This window comes from Pongo pygmaeus, chromosome 4 (genome assembly GCF_028885625.2).
Source record: "Pongo pygmaeus isolate AG05252 chromosome 4, NHGRI_mPonPyg2-v2.0_pri, whole genome shotgun sequence".
NCBI lineage: Eukaryota > Metazoa > Chordata > Mammalia > Primates > Hominidae > Pongo > Pongo pygmaeus.
In genome coordinates this window covers 14,373,344-14,386,426 of record NC_072377.2, presented here as the reverse complement: position 1 = coordinate 14,386,426, position 13,083 = coordinate 14,373,344, and the positions used below count along the sequence as shown (strand labels likewise).

Genomic DNA, 13,083 nt, shown 5'->3' with positions numbered 1-13,083 from the left:
GAGAAGAATCTAAAACTTACAGTCTAAGACTAATAACCAAGACTGTGCGAATTAATGTTGAAATCTTCTAAATTTCATTTTGAATTATTTTTTCCTCCTAAAGCTAGAAACACTCAAAATTGCGCGTTCAAACAAATGCTAAACAATCAGGGGAGAGCTAAGAGAAACCTAATGGAAAATAGTCAAGAAACGGCATCTGGGGCCCCGTGGCAGGCCGGAAGCTCTGGGCTTCCCCGGAACCGGAGCCGGCTCCGAGCGTGCAAGTAGCTCGGGAGCCGCAGCCCGGGAAGCGCCGCGCCGCGCGAGGGGCGGTGGCCAGGCCCAGGCGGAGCATTGCCCGTCGCCATGGCGACGGCAGCAGCAGCAAACAGCCGGCGAGCCTGGCGGCCTGAGCGGACACCGGAGAGCAGACGAGGGCAGGGCGCGGCGGCTGCAGCGGGGTCCTCCCTGCACCGGGGGAGCGCTACGAGTCCCAGCGGAGCGCCTCCGCACGGCGCCATGGACAAGCTGGTACTGTGCGCGCTCGGGCCACGCGGCTTCCACGCCCGGCCAGGGCCGCCGCGGCGCATGCGCGGCCGAGCGGCCCGGTGTTCCCTGGCTCGCGGGGTTGGCGGCAGAGGCCAGGGAGGGGCTCGGCTTGTGGTCCGGGGTTTTCAGAGTCTGGGGGCCAAAAGCACTTTCTTGACATTTTAGGGTTGGGATTGCTGTTTCTGGAATTTTGCACGTTTTTTTCCCAGGTGGTAGTTGTCAATCACGCCCACCAGGGCACCCCAAAATGCAAAACGCACTGAGTTCAGGGGCTTCCTCCTCTTCCTCTTGCTGCTAAAAGGGCCATTGGTTGTCTGCGACGTGGACCCAATCCACCCATTGTCCTATAGCGAGCATCAGAGATATCCAGGTGTGGCGAAGGTCGCTTTTGTGTCTGTTGTTTGTTGGCTGTTACCAGCTCTCATTAGCCTTCGGGTTTGGACAAAAGCGAATGTTTAGTTCCCCTGGAGAGAGGGAGGGGTACGGTGTGCAGAGAAAGCCCGGCTGGGTGGGTTCTTTCTGTCTCTTACATTTGCCTTGGTGCGCATCGCAGCAGGTGCAGCTGGAAACGCACGCTGTACATTTAAATCAGCTTTCATTTCGTTAGTCTGGCCCTTTTTTTTTTTTTCAAGTGAATATTGTGGAATGAAGAATAATCCAAGTACAGTACTTGTTTTTGCATATATCTTCAAGGACGATTGCATTTATATATATTTTCATCAGGTACACTATAGTCATATAACTGTAGGGATCTATTATGCTAATCGATAAAATATGCCCTTTGTCATGATTTTAAAGATATAAATTTATACTTGTTGAATTAAGAGCAATGTATCTAGATTATGCAAATAATACTTCAGCGTTTTCCTCCTCTCTGTAAATATTTACCTTGCTCAAAATTGGCTTTTATTTTTGTGTGTATCCTTTTATGGTAGACCCATATTAATATTCTTATTTTCATATAATTTATGTTATAAATACTTGGAATTTTCACTATATTTTGTGTTTATTGAAGACATACTCGTTAGCTCTTTTTAGTATTTCAAGTGACTGTTCTCATTTTCTGTCAAAGAAAATGGTGACCCTGAAATGACAGATGACATTGTTACTTCTAATACCAGTAAACCAATGACTGTTTTCTATATCTTAATTTTAAATCCATATATAATAAAATCTTACATAAATTTACCAAGTTTTCCCCTTTAAGGATATAAAGCATGTCTATTAGCTTTCATTTGGGTTCTTATATTTTATTAATTATGCTTGTTTTCAGGTTTCAGCACTATGCTCTTTGCCTCTAATTTTCTCTTGGTCTGTTCAAGTTGAACTTAAAGAACTTGAAAATTATCAAATATCTCTTATTTAACTTCCATAGTAAACTAGGAAGTTAAATTGATATACCTCTTTTCATCTATTAAATTTGCAAAGACCTCTCACCTCCCTCCAAGTGTTACTGGAAAATGTTTAATAACATGGGAAAATGTTTACAATTAATGAGTGAAAAAAGTAAATTATTGAAGCAATAGGTTCCAATTTTATGGAAATAAAAACGGTATATAAATAGCTATAGAAAGCAGAATAAAAGGACATACACCAAAATATTGATGCTGATTATCTCTGGCTAGTGGCATTAAAGAGGATTTTAATTTTCTTTATTTTTAACATTTCTATAATGAATATACAGATTTTATACATACATAATTTATAGTTAGAAAAAAATTATAAAGAATAGTGACCTCAAAAATGTTTGCACAACATTCTTCTCCTAAGACACACTTAGCATCCTTTGGTAAATATTTTCGGTTTTCTGTTCACTTGGGTCACATCTTTGTAAACACTGTTTTACAACTCTTGCTCTCCCCAGCTAAGTAAGCAATCCCCATTTTACTTAAGCTGGAAGTATGGTGGAAGGTGGTAAATGAGCATGTGCAGATCAAAGTGAAGACCAGCAATCATGAAACAAACCTGTGGCCCAGTCCTCCTCTGTTTCCTGTACTGCATGATTTTCTTAACCCTCATCATTGGCAGGTTAGTGCCCCTAGTCCAAGATTGATTTGGAAAGGATTTTGGTAGCCCTAATAATTTATTATGCCTTCTGCAAATATGGATTTTTGTGGTTATATTATTTAGAAAAGATAGAAGCAAATAGACATTCAAGCAAATAGAAGGTGTAGAAATTGTTGCATCCCTGAAATGTCACTTTCACAGAATGTTCAATTCTCGCAGGAAGGCAGGGTCCCTTGTGTTTGTTTTCCCCAGGTGCCTGGTAATGGTGTGGCCAAGGCTTGTCTCAGTATTGGGAAAAGGATACAGTGAGTATGGCTATTTCGAGGAATTGGTTCCTGCTGCATAAGAAATGCTAGGAGGAAGTTTACCTGTTACATTTTCTCCTTTAGTCACGCTAAGCTCTTTCCTGGCACTCACCAGAGTGGCTGTGTATTTATACCTCTGTTCTGTTTGCATTTGGCTTTGCTTCTTATGGCCTTTCTTTTAACAAACAGACAAAAAAAGAGTTGAGCAACTGCTCACTCATTACTTTGTTTATGAATAAAAACCAACGGCTTCAACTCAAGAGTGAGTTACCTACCAGGGATATTTGTATTTCCCAGAATGTTGAGTTACAGTCCTGCCAGGAAACCAGCTTCAAGACAGGACATGGATCAGTTTGTCCTGTCCTTGCAGGGGCAGGCCCGGCCCGTGGCCAGGCCCGATGCGTGGGGTGAAGGGCATAGAACTGGTGGAATGAATGCTTTCTTTTTCTATTTACCTCTCTCTAGAGAAAATGCTTAGAAAGTGAGGCTGGAGTTGAGAAAATGGTATTACAGATACCTGGGCAGTTCAGTTCAATTCCATAAATACTTATTAAGTACCTACTATGTTTAAAGTACTGTGGAAAGGCTCTGGGGAATATGACCTTCCCTTTCTTCTTTTCTTCCTCCGTTTTTCCTTCCCTCTCCACCTTTGCCCTCCCTCTTTTGTTTTTGTTTTTGTTTTGTTTTTTTTTTTGACAGAGTCTCGCTCTGTCGCCCAGGCTGGAGTGCAGTAGTGCAGTCTGCAACCTCCACCTCCAAGGGTTCAAGCAATTCTCGATTCTCCTGCGATTCTCATACCACAGCTTCCTGAGTAGCTGGGATCACAGGCGCCTGCTACCAAGCCCTGCTACTTGGTTGTATTTTTAGTAGAGATGGGGTTTCACCATGTTGCCCAGGCTTGTCTCGAACTCCTGGGCTCAAGTAACCCACCCGCCTCGGCCTCCCAAAGTGCTGGAATTACCAGGCATGAGCCACCGCACCTGGCCACCCTCCCTCTTTCTTCCTTCATTCATCTCTTCTTCTCTCTCTCCCTCCATCCCCTCCTCCTTCCCTCCCTCCCTCATTTCTTCCTCTTTCCCTCTCCCTCATCCTCTTTTTCCTTCTTTCCTTCCTTCTAAAATACATACTGCATGCTTTCTTTTCTTTTCTTTTCTTTTTTCTTTCTTTCTTTTTTTTTTTTTCTAAGACGGATTCGTGCTCTATCGCCCAGGCTGGAATGCAATGGCGTGATCTCGGCTCACTGCAACCTCTGCCTCCTGGGTTCAAGTGATTTTCCTGTCTCAGCCTCCCGAGTAGTTGGGATTATAGGCATGTGCCATACACCTGGCTAATTTTTGTATTTTTAGTAGAGACAGGTTTTTGCCCTGTTGGCCAGGCTGGACTCGAACTCCTGACCTCAGGTGATCCACTCACCTCGGCCTCCCAAAGTGCTGGGATTACAGGCATGAGCCCTCGCACCTGGCCTACATACTGCATGCTTTCTGACGGACTTTTTTTTTGAATTCCCCTTTAGGACGCTGGAGCTCTCCTAACATTCATTACACAATTAATGATGCTTCCCCTCTTTTTTGTGAGGACCAAATGAGATGAACAAATTGTGACTGCTGTCCACTGTTTTTGGGTAACTTACAGCAAGATCAGTGTCCTGCCTTCCAGGAGATGGAGTCAGTGTATTGAGAAAGGAGAGTGCACATGTGATAATTGTCAGATTCTTATGAGGAATCTGTCCAAAGCTTATGCTATTTTAATGTCTATTTAATAGAGAAAGCCTGCCATTGTACCTATCCCAGATGGGGTAATAGAATTATGATCAGACTCCCATAGCTCGTCATTTCTGCTCTGAGGAGGTAACACAAAGAGTCAGAATATGAGAATATCTTTCTTTTTTGAAGCAGCTTCCAGATTGGGCCAGCAGGGCTTGGCTGTGGGGATGTGGCCTCAGCTCTGTATCCACCCCAGGGAGTGGGTGTGACTTTTCTGGACTGCTTGGACATTGGAAAAAAAAATAAAGTCATACTCTTGGAAGGCTGAAAGCTCTGTGGATCATTTCTGAACACTGTTTAGCCTGTTGGCTACACAATGAAAGAGGTTGTGATGCAGTGGTGTCCTGAGATGTCCATCTGATTGTTCATTACAAAGAACCGGGCAAGGCCTAGCTCAGAGAACGGTGTCATTGCTGACTCTAGCAATGTTCCCCAAAGGAAGATCAACTGTGTATCACAAACTGTGTTGGGGCTGAGGATATGTCAGGGAAGAAACAGACAAGAGTCCTCACCTGGGTGGAGCTGACAGCCTTGTGGGGCTATGGAGAGGGCGTGGAGGGCCTGGTCCACATCCAGAAAGAGACCAGGAGAGGCCAGAGGAGGAACAGAGCCATCCAGCCAGAAGAAATGACTTCTGAGAAGACCCAAGGCCATTGGAGGCTCGGAGTGGAGCTTATTGTGGAGGCAGCAGCAGGAGGCAGGAGGAGATGCTGCTGCAGCCAGGGCCGAGGACCAGATAGGGCCTGGGTGATCATCAATAAGAGAGAATAAAAAAGACCAAGCCCTCCTGTCAGCCCACAGCATTTAGAATTTAGTAAAAGGACATCAGCATTGTAACTGACAAGGCGGGTTTGGTAAGTACCACAGCATAAGTGCTTACTATGTGTTATGGGCTAAATTATGCCCTCTCCAAGTTTGTACGTTGAATTCCTAAATCCCCAGTATCTTGGAATGTATTTGGAGATAGGGCCATTAAAGAGGTAGTTAAGGTCAAATGAGGTCTTATGTGTGGGCTCCAATCCGAGATGATCGGTGTCCTTGTAAGAAGAGATTAGAACCTGACACACAGAGACCGAGGGGCCACCATGTGAAGATCCAGTAAGAAGGTAGCCATCTGCAAGCCAACGAGAGAGGCGTCAGAAGAAACCAAACCTTAATCTTGGACTTGCGGCTTCCAGAACTGTGAGAAAGCAAATTTCTTGTATTTAAGCACCAAGTCTATGGGATTTTGTTATGGCATCCTGAGTTGACTACCATACTGTGCTAAACAGTTTGCCCAGATCATCTCAGTTAATACCTATTATAGCCTTGTGCTGGTATGTAAACTGGATTTTACCGGTGGGAAAATTGAGGCTCAAAGAGGTTAAAGCTCAAGGTTGGCTCAAGGGCAGGCAGCAAGTATATGTCAGGGATGAACTGAAACTCAAGTCATTCAGAGCGAAGGTCTGGACTCTTGGTCACTTCATCTTTTTGAATAGTGGGTGATGGGAACACAACGCCAGGGTTGGGTGTGGGGAGGTGTTGGAGGGGGGGAAGAAGCAAGACAAAAGGTGTGGGTCTGCAAGGGGGGGTGGGTTTGGAACGGGGGGCTGCAGGAATCAGGACTTGAGGAATGGAATAAGCTCTCCTGGGAGTGATCCCCAAGAGGCTGGGTCCCTTGTCCCTGCTGATTTTGCCTTCCGGCTGCCTCCTTCATTCTGCCAGCCCTGTCTGGCTCTCAGGTGTGGGACGCTCCCTCCTACCCTGTCTATTTTTCCATTTCCTCTCAGAATCATTCTCAGCCTTTTCCATGCTAGAAAATTATCTGTGTGCTTTTGTTCATGGAGTTTCGTCCTTTAAGACACAAAGCTGATTGTGGATGTGAATTTAAAATGCAAATTCCAGAATATAAGGAAGAAAAATAAAACACCATATTTTTGGTCTTTCAAAAAGTCTTTTACCAAAACTTATCAATTGTGCAATGATGACTTAAAAGGAACACATTCAGGTGCTGCATTTTGAAGATTTTTCTCATCAGCTGATGCAAGTTAGGATGTCCAAAGTCTGTTTTTTTTTCGTTTGTTTGTTTATTATACAGCTATTATAATTGTTTTTATTTTGTTATTATTATACTTTAAGTTTTAGGGTACATGTGCACAATGTGCAGGTTTGTTACATATGTATACATGTGCCATGCTGGTGTGCTGCACCCATTAACTCATCATTTAGCATTAGGTATATCTCCTAATGCTATCCTTCCCCCCTCCCCCCACCCCACAACAGTCCCCAGAGTGTGATGTTCCCCTTCCTGTGTCCATGTGTTCTCATTGTTCAATTCCCACCTATGAGTGAGAACATGCGGTGTTTGGTTTTTTGTCCTTGCGATAGTTTACTGAGAATGATGATTTCCAATTTCATCCATGTCCCTACAAAGGACATGAACTCATCATTTTTTGTGGCTGCATAGTATTCCATGATGTATATGTGCCACATTTTCTTAATCCAGTCTATCATGGTTGGACATTTGGGTTGGTTCCAAGTCTTTGCTATTGTGAGTAGTGCTGCAATAAACATACGTGTGCATGTGTCTTTACAGCAGCATGATATATAGTCCTTTGGGTATATACCCAGTAATGGGATGGCTGGGTCAAATGGTATTTCTAGTTCTAGATCCCTGAGGAATCGCCACACTGACTTCCACAATGGTTGAACTAGTTTACAGTCCCACCAACAGTGTAAAAGTGTTCCTATTTCTCCACATCCTCTCCAGCACCTGTTGTTTCCTGATTTTTTAATGTTTGTCATTCTAACTGGTGTGAGATGGTATCTCACTGTGGTTTTGATTTGCATTTCTCTGATGGCCAGTGATGGTGAGCATTTTTTAATGTGTTTTTTGGCTACATAAATGTCTTCTTTTGAGAAGTGTCTGTTCATGTCCTTCGCCCACTTTTTGGTGGGGTTGTTTTTTTCTTGTAAATTTGTTTGAGTTCATTGTAGATTCTGGATATTAGCCCTTTGTCAGATGAGTAGGTTGCGAAAATTTTCTCCCATTCTGTAGGTTGCCTGTTCACTCTGATGGTAGTTTCTTTTGCTGTGCAGAAGCTCTTTAGTTTAATTAGATCCCATTTGTCAATTTTGGCTTTTGTTGCCATTGCTTTTGGTGTTTTAGACATGAAGTCCTTGCCCATGCCTATGTCCTGAATGGTAATGCCTAGGTTTTCTTCTAGGATTTTTATAGTTTTAGGTCTAACGTTTAAGTCTTTAATCCATCTTGAATTAATTTTTGTATAAGGTGTAAGGAAGGGATCCAGTTTCAGCTTTCTCCATATGGCTAGCCAGTTTTCCCAGCACCATTTATTAAATAGGGAATCCTTTCCCCATTGCTTGTTTTTCTCAGGTTTATCAAAGATCAGATAGTTGTAGATATGCGGCATTATTTCTGAGGGCTCTGTTCTGTTCCATTGACCTGTATCTCTGTTTTGGTACCAGTACCATGCTGTTTTGCTGACTGTAGCCTTGTAGTATAGTTTGAAGTCAGGTAGCGTGATGCCTCTAACTTTGTTCTTTTGGCTTAGGATTGACTTGGTGATGCGGACGCTTTTTCTGTTAACCCCTGAAGGAGCTGAAGTGGTGTGAATTTTTGAACACAGGCACAACAGCAGTTAAGTGTGTTGTTTGCTCAGCATTCTGTGTCCAACAAACCTTTATTTTTGTGTTCCTGTGATGTTGAAGATAATGAGATGAAAGATGGACAAGTACCTGCCCTCAGCGAGGGTAGAACTGAGCTGGAAGAAACAGAGAGGCCATTTCAATCATTATGTTAAGTTCTAGGTTGGAAGCATTCACTGGACTGTTTTTGTCATAGAAAGTTGGAGAACAGACTCCTGCCTGGGAGGGTCAAAGAGGGCTTTCTGGAAGGCGATGCTTGAGTTGAGGCTAGATGATGAAATGGAAGGTAACAATGTGGCAAAGGGGAGGGGGCTGGCAAAGGAATAGAGGGCTTGCCACTGGTGGGGGACTGAGTGGTTTGGTGCAGCTGGGGTGGGGAAGAGTCATAGAAGGATGTTGAGGCTGAGGCTGCAGAGGGACTTTCAAGTCCCATCATGAAGAGGCTCGTGTGCTGAGTTTTGAGACTTATCCTTGAAATCTGAGCTGCCTTCCTGAGTCCCAAGGTGGCCCTGGAAGCATGCGTGGGATGGTTTGAGACAGGATGGGACAAGAGAGGGAGAGACAAGTTAGGAGGTGATTGCAGAAATCTAAGGAAGTAAATAATAAAGGAGATGGAGAGGCTATTTAGATGAACCCATCATTTCACAGTTTAAACCAAAGCTCAGAGAGGTTAAGTCAGTTTTCTAAAGTCACACAGCTAATGAGCAGCAGAACCAATACTAGAAAAGAAAGATGGAAAAGTAGTCATAATTTCTGAAGGCCTGCTCTGTGCTATGCATGCTACATACATGTGCAGTTTCCTTTCACCTCACAGAGTAAGTGTGGTGGTTTCATTTCAGTGATGAAAATGCAGAGGCTCAAAGAAGTTAAGTGGCTTGCCCAAAGTCAAACAGCTTGTAAGTGCAGTGATGAAACCCAGACCTTTGCACCACAGTGTGCTGCTGCCATTGGGTATTGATAACTTTTGCAACGCAAGATGCATTATTAATAGGAAAAAGGGAATAGAAAAGGACTCCTTGTTCTTTAACTCCTGGGCCTTTCTGACTCCACATTGCTTGGATTTCAAAACAACTCTGTTGTTTGGTACTCAAGCCTTTTACCTTCTTTCTCCTCTCTGGTATAGGCAGCAAAAGCCTTTAATTAGCTAGCCTGCAGCTCATCAGAGAAAGGTGGCTGTAACTGATCTCTCCCTTTGCTTTCCACATGGCCTTACATTTCACAGGATTCTCCTCTCTTTTTCTCTTTCAGATAAGGAACAGCTGGGCCAGGGGGACTCTTAACCTAGATTTTGTGGCCCTGTTTCACAATGAAAGATATTTAAACAGACACGAAGCAGCAATATTCGAAGCATTTCTTTTCAAGTGAAAGAGGAAGTTCCAGAAAGTTGGAGCTTGTTCTTGATGTCATTGCTGCACAGCAGATTACTCCCAAAGTTAGTGGCTTGAAATAGCAACAATCATTGTATTCTCTCTTCCGATTTCCATAGGTCAGGAAACTGGGGAAGGGATGAGTTGGGTGGTTCTGGCATGGGGGTCTCTCCTGTGGGGCTTGGGAGGCTGGAATAGCTGGGGCTGATCCAGCACCTCTCTCTCTTTGTGTAATCTCAGACAGCTCCACGTGGTGTCTTCACGTGGGTCACTTTGGACCTGCTCCCAGCAGGGCAGCCTCAGGGCAGTGGGCTGCTTTCATGGTGGCTGAAAGCTTCAAAGAGAAAGTATTCTGGAGAGCAAGGCTTGGCCGCATCACTTTTATGACCCAGACTTGGAAGTCACTTCCGCTGTAATCTATTTGTCAAAGCAGTGACAGTCTCTCCTCCACTCCGCATTGAGAAGTGGAGACCGCACGTCTCAATGGGAAGAATGTCAAGCTCACACTGAAGGACGAGCATGTGGGATGGGATGTTTTTGTGGCCATCTTTGGAACTACTCTCTGCCTCAGAAGTCATGAATGGAGTATGAGAGAAAGGTGAGAGGGAGGAAGGACTAATTTGTCTTCTTTCTGACAGGGGCTAATGGTAATCTCTTAAGTGGCTTTTAATTTGCCATTCGATCTTACCTACCAAAGAAGTCAAAGTATTGCTCACATTATAAGTGAATCTCTATATTCAAATCAATACAGGATGAAAAATGCACATGCATTTTCTTCACAATCAAAAAACAAGAAATGAAATTCTCCCAGGCCCAAACTTTTTTGGTAAGGGAATATTTATTATCAAGTAGAAACATTTTTAAGAATTTTATATGTAACTCTGATGTTTTCTTCTTCAGATTTATAATTAATAGCAAGAATACAATTTATAGAAATAGATCAGTTAGATTAATTTACTGCTATTAAGACAAAATGAAAAAGGACAATGAGAATGATGTATTTCTATTATTAGGTGACTATCAGAAATGCTATAAAAATGCTAGTCATAAAAAACGAAACCTTTTTGCTTCAAAGCATCCAGGTGCTGTATCAACTGGAACTTTAAGTTGTACATTCTTTTGTTTATCAAAAAAGACATCTATTGCTCAGTTTTCAATTACTATCATAGTTGTGTTTTGTTCTTTAAAATGATTTTGTTCTTATAAGCAGAACTTATGGTTGTTCTTTGATTTCTGCCAAAGTGGCTTTTCTGAACAAATATAAATATATATATATTTATTAATAAAAAGTAAGTACACTTGAAAGATTATATCAAGAAGTAGATCCTAAAATTAAGAAAAATCTTTTTAAAAAAGTAAACTCAAATTCTTTTATTAGACATTGCAAATTTCTAGCATTAGTGGGAACTTTTGATCTGCTAAACAAAAATACTTGTTTTTTTTAAGCTACTGTGTGTGTATGTATCTGTGTATTTTGAAAATATGGATCTATATTTATAATAGTAATATCTTGATGATTAAACATTGTTTACAGAATACTATTCAAACACATATTGTTTTGCCAGACAAACCAAATAAATAAACTTCATTTTTTTTTTCTCATTGAAGTTACTAAATTTAGTCAAGTTGATCCGGTTTTAGAATTATGTAAACTCAGCCTCAAAATTTTTCCAATTTTTTGATATTGTCAACTTTAAAAGTACATTTATGTGTTTAATGTTTAACCTTAGAAAAAAACATAAAAACATCAGATAGCCAGAAAAACTCCCCAAACATAATGATCTCTTCAGATGTGCACCCATGAAAAGATACACATATGCACTTCACTAGAACTATGCATCTGAATCGTTTTTTCTAACTGATTTTTTTCAGTATTGTACGAATAGCCAAAGATATTAAAATTCATGGCCTGGCACGGTGGCTCAAGCCTGTAATCCCAGCACTTTGGGAGGCCGATGCAGGCGGATGACGAGGTCAGGAGATTGAGACCATCCTGGCTAACACGGTGAAACCCCGTCTCTACTAAAAATACAAAAATTAGCTGGGTATGGTGGTGCACACCTGTAGTCCCAGCTACTCAGGAGGCTGAGGCAGGATAATCACTTGAACCTGGGAGGTGGAGGTTGCAGTGAGCTGAGATTGTACCACTGCACTCCCGCCTGGCGACAGGGCAAGATGCTGTCTAAAAAAAAAAAATTCACACCAGCAAAGGGTTGGATCCCCATTGGGCTTATTGCTTTATTCTGGCTTTGATGGTGTGTGCGTGAAACTCTCTAATGCGCTGAGTGGTGGGCAGCATCTGCCTTACACAATGTGCTTAGCTGTCTGTATAGGGTGTGATTGGTGCCTCAGCTTCTCTTTTGCTTCAAATTTTACCAAACTAAAGTCATCCCTTTCAGTTATAAAGTATCCTTAAAAAAAAAAAAAAAAAAAAAAAAACTAGACTGGGCACAGTGGCTCATGCCTGTAATCCCAGCACTTTGGGAGGCTAAGGAGGGCGGATCACGAGGTCAGGAGATCGAGACCATCCTAGCTAACACAGTGAAACCCTGTCTCTACTAAAAATATAAAAAATTAGCTGGATGTGGTGGCGGGCGCCTGTAGTCCTAGCTACTCAGGAGGCTGAGGCAGGAGAATGGCATGAACCCAGGAGGCGGAGTTGTCAGTGAGCCGAGATCACACCACTGCACTCCAGTCTGGACGACAGAGCGAGACTCCGACTCTGTCTCAACAACAAAAAAAAAAACAAAAAATCACTAAGTATCTCAAGGGAAGATAATTGCATTACTTTTCTTTTTTTCCAACTTTTATTTTAGAGTTAGGGGATAGGTGCAGGTTTGTTACAGAGGTATATTGTGTGATTCTGAGGCTTGGAGTATGAATGAATCCTTTACCCAGGTACTGAGCATATTACCTAACAAATAGTTTTTCAGCGCTTGTCCTCTCCTTCTCTCTCCCCTCGAGTAGTCCTCTGTGTCTATTGTTCCCATCTTTATGTTCACGTGTACCCAGTGTTTAACTCTTACTTATAAGTGAGAACATGCAATATTTGGTTTTCTGTTCTGTGTTAGTTTGCTTAGGATAATGGCCTCCAGCTGTATCCATGTTGCTGCAAAGGACAGATTTCATTCTTTTTAATGGCTATGTAGTATTCCATGGAGTGTATGCACCATATTTTCTTTATCCAGTTTACCACTGATGGGCACCTGGGTTGATTCCATGTCTTTGCTATTGTGAATCCGTGCTGCAATGAACATACCAGTGCATGTCTCTTTTTGGTAGAATGATGTATTTTCCTTTGGGTATATACTCAGTAATGGGATTGCTGGGTTGAATGATAGTTAACTTCTTAGTTCTTTGAGAAATCACGAGGCTACTTTCCACAGTGGCTGGCCTAATTTACATTCCCATTCTAATAAGCATTCCCTTTTCCCCTGCAGCCTTGCCAGCATCCATTTTTTTTTT

General features: G+C 42.5%; 1 protein-coding gene across 1 annotated transcript in view; it reads left to right on the top strand.

Moving 5' to 3' along the window:
- Positions 1-235: 235 nt before the first annotated feature.
- The window catches only part of DNAH5 (dynein axonemal heavy chain 5), a 328,461-nt gene continuing 315,613 nt past the window's right edge, over positions 236-13,083 (top strand). Inside the window, exon 1 of the mRNA XM_063664667.1 lies at positions 236-510. Coding sequence (XP_063520737.1) covers positions 346-510 — 165 coding nt within the window. The 5' untranslated portion in view covers positions 236-345. The remainder of the gene's footprint in view (positions 511-13,083) is intronic.